Genomic DNA, 4198 nt, shown 5'->3' on the forward strand with positions numbered 1-4198 from the left:
TGTGAGTGTGTGTGTGTGTGTGAGAGAGAGAGTGTGAGTGTGTGTGTATGAGTGTGTGTGCGTGTGTGTTTACCGGTCTGCTCCGGCTCGCTCTTGTCCTCGTCCTCGATGTCAAACTCAGATTCTCTCTCCTCGTACTCCACGTTCTCGTCCAGCTCTTTAAAGTCCGGCGCAAACGCGCTCCAGTTCTCCTGCAGAGACACACACCGTCTACACACACAGGAAGACGAGAGGCGGCTCTGAGCTGAACTGAGCCGATTCACTCACCACTTGGTTCTGAGCCCAGATGGACACCACGCCGCTGGAGATGGAGGCGATGATCGGACGCACCGGATGCCACTGCAAACACACCAGTCACTGAACTAAAAACATGCTCCTTAAAATAAAGGCTAACTGAAATAAAATATACTCAGAAACATTTCATTTAGAGGCTAAGGCAACATTTCAAATTTTCTAAAGTTTAAGGTCAAGCACTACAATTATGTCATGGAATAAAAACATAAAAAAAGGTAATTGCAATTTTTTTTATCCCACAATTCAGACTTTTTAAAAATTTTACTTATTATAATAATATTAGTACTAATAAATAAATATTAATTTGTAAAAATATGTAATAATAAACAGCATAATTGTTTATTATCATTCTTTATATTATATATTTAAATGAGATTAAAATAATAATATAATCGAACACAAAAAAAAGAATACAAATAAATAGTTTGGCATCATTGTTTCTTATTTCTTCTATTATCTTATGTATTTTAATGAGACTTGTAAAAAATGTCAAAATAACAATAACATTAAAAATTATAATAATGTTATTACTAAATAAAAATGATTAGTTTGGCACCATCATTTATTACTATTATATGTATTATAAATATTTTAAAGAAATTAATTAAAATAAAACAATTACAATACTATTATAATCAAATAATAAACTATTTGGATTTTTCTTCTTGTCAATCTGAATTTAGAAAGTCAGAACTGTGAAATTAAAAAGTTGCAATTACCATATAAATAACTAAAACTGAAGCTGAAATAATAAAAAACTTAATTTATAAAAATATAGATGTATTTTAAAAAAACAAGTAAAACTAATGGAGATGAGAAAAAATTACTGGAACAATAAAACTATTTTTAAAATAAAAACATGAACATAAAAATTAAGAATATGAATCAAGTCGATAACATAGCTAGTATATAAACTGATGATAAGAGCGTACGGCGACGTCCAGCAGCAGCTCTCCTCGCGTCCCGTGGAGGATCTTCACCAGGTTCCCGATGCTCTTCTCCCAGATGTAGAGCGCATGCTGCCGCGCCGATCCTGCCACGATATACTCACCGTCACCGGAGAAACAGCAGCGCTTCCACGGAGTCCTGCGACAGAGCGCGGATGATGCGGTCCGCTGTGTTGATGAGGAAACAGCTGCGGGACGAGAGGACGATCACATGACGCACATATACTCACAATACTGCTAACACTCATCTTGATATTAATCCATACTGAAAACATAATAATTTATATATTTATTCAAAACAATGAACCTTTTAATGAGATTTATGTAATATAATAATATTATAATTAAAACATTTAAAACAATTTTTAAAATAAAATATGTAATGAGGTATCATCATTTATTACAATTTCTTATATTATCTTACACATTTATACTAATATTATAATTAAATAGTTTTGCGTCATTGTGTATTACTTATATTATGTACTTACACAAATAATATTTATATTATATTGTTTATTTATTATAATAAAATAAATAGTTTTGCATTGTTTATTACTATTTCTTATATTATCTGAGTATTTTAATGAGACTTATACAAATAATAATAACAAACATTAAAAATATTATTATAATTACATAAAATAATAATAAAAATTAGTATTATAAAGCAGAGAGTTCCGGTGCTTGATTCTGATTGGCTGAGCCACGTTCGAAGCTGTTGTAAATGACTCTACAAAGTAACATACACCTTTGTTTACGTTTGTCTGTTGCTCGGCAACCACTTTGTTGCAACCACAACTGATTCTGAGGAACTACATTGTTTGGTGGAAGAATACTGTTTTTAAACCACGGCTTCTTGGGGCTTATTGCTTTAGTTTACCATAATTTATACACATTAATGTTAATATTAAAATTACATAAAATAATAATAAAATAGTTTGGCATCATCATTTATTATTACTTATTTTATTATGATATGTACATTAATAAAACTTACAAAAACAGCAATACCATTAAAAATGTATAATAATATTATAATAACAGTATAATTTAAATAATAATAAAAATGTAATAAATAAATAGCTTGGCATCATTTATTATTATTTTTTATATTGTGTATTTTAATGAGACATAAACATAATACAACTAAAACATTTATAAAGATCTTATAATTAAATAAAAAATAAATGAAAATAAGTAAATAGTTCAGCATTGTTTTATCATTATTTCTTTATATCTTCTGCATTTTAATGAGACTTGTAAAAATAACAATAACAGTAAAAATTATAATAATGTCATTATCAGATAAAATAACAGTACAAATAAGTAATTATTAAATAATTAATTATATAAATAATAATAATTATAGTTTACTATTATTATTTTTATATTATCTTTAAGTATATTAACAAGACAAATAAAAAATACAAATAACAACAACAATATAAAATAACAACTTTTAAAATAATAAAAAAAAAACAACTACATTAAACAAAATAAACAACTAGTTTGCCATCATTTACTATTTCTTATGAGACTTATATAATAATAAGATAAAAAAATAACACCAACATAAAAATGACAATAATATTATAATTAAATAAAATAAATTAATAGTTTGACATCAGTTTATTATTTTATATTATGTTATTGTGGTAAATAAATAAATAAATAGTTTGGCATGGTTTATTAATATTATGTTATTTTAAATGTTTTATTGTTAGTTAATCTATAGTTAGTATATTAATATTAATATTATTTTATTGCGTCAGTGTGAATGCTGGTGTGACCTCTGACCTGCCCTTGCGTGCGAACTCGATGGATTTGATGGCGGTGGTGTTGCTGGTTCCTGTGGTCACTCTGAACGATGCCACGAGGTCCTGCTTGTTTGTGTTCAGCACCAGAATCTGGACAGACCGACACGTTAGATGGACATCTCAGTCTCACACACACAGACACACACAGACACTCACACTCACACACAGACACTCGCTCACACACACACTCACACACACACTCACACACACACACTCTCACACACACTCACTCACACACACACACACGCACACTCTCACACTCTCACACACACACACGCACTCACTCACTCGCATGCACACGCACTCACGCACACACACGCACTCACTCACGCGCACTCACTCACTCCGTGTGACCTCTGACCTTCCCCTTGGCGTTGCCGGTGTAGATGTAGTCTCCGCGCCGGTCGAATGCCGCCACCACGTTCAGGTCGGAGTCGTCGTCCACCGGAAGCACCACGTGTTTGGCGTCGGACAGCGTGAGCAGGACCGGCGCAGACTTCATGGGACACACCAGAACCTTGTCCCTGAAACACAGAGTCACGCTCTCGCTCACTCACAGGAAGTCATGCGCGTGGCACAGGAAGTGAGGACACTCACATGTCTCTGGGGTGGTACTGCAGCTTGAGGATGGGCGAGGGGAAGCGGAAGCGCTGGTCGCAGTCTCCTGTCAGGACGTCCCACTGAGACACGATGTTATCCGTGGAGGCACTCACCAGCTTGTGTCCATCTCTGCTCCAGCTGAACCACAGCAGACACTCAGTGAGGGACACGTCTATGTGTGTGTGTGTGTGTGTGTGTGTGTGTGTGTGTCTGTGTGTGTGTGTGTGAGCTAGGGCTGCACGATAAATCGCATGCGATATTTAACGCGCATCTTATCAGTAAAGCTGCGCAAAACATGCGCAAAATATGATCGTGATGTGTGTGAGCGAGTGTGTGAGAGTGTATGTGTGTGAGAGTGTGTGTGTGTGTGTGTGAGAGAGTGTGTGTGTGTGTGTGAGCGAGTGTGTGAGCGAGTGTGTGTGTGTGAGCAAGTGTGTGGGCGAGTGTGTGTGTGAGTAAGTGTGTATGTGTGTGTGTGTGTGAGCGAGTGTGTGAGTGAGAGTGTGTGTGAGTGTGTGTGTGTGAGTGCGTGTGTGT

General features: G+C 34.7%; 1 protein-coding gene across 1 annotated transcript in view; it reads right to left on the reverse strand.

The window, feature by feature from the left end:
- Window positions 1–4198, reverse strand: part of rbbp5 (retinoblastoma binding protein 5) — a 10772-nt gene that overhangs the window by 5109 nt on the left and 1465 nt on the right. Inside the window, 7 exon segments of the mRNA XM_016566216.1 lie at window positions 74–191; window positions 268–339; window positions 1227–1397; window positions 1399–1429; window positions 3042–3151; window positions 3423–3585; window positions 3659–3855. Of these exon segments, the coding sequence (XP_016421702.1) occupies window positions 74–191; window positions 268–339; window positions 1227–1397; window positions 1399–1429; window positions 3042–3151; window positions 3423–3585; window positions 3659–3855 (862 nt within the window).

This window comes from Sinocyclocheilus rhinocerous, unplaced genomic scaffold, assembly GCF_001515625.1.
Source record: "Sinocyclocheilus rhinocerous isolate Xijiao unplaced genomic scaffold, SAMN03320098_v1.1 scaffold302, whole genome shotgun sequence".
NCBI lineage: Eukaryota > Metazoa > Chordata > Actinopteri > Cypriniformes > Cyprinidae > Sinocyclocheilus > Sinocyclocheilus rhinocerous.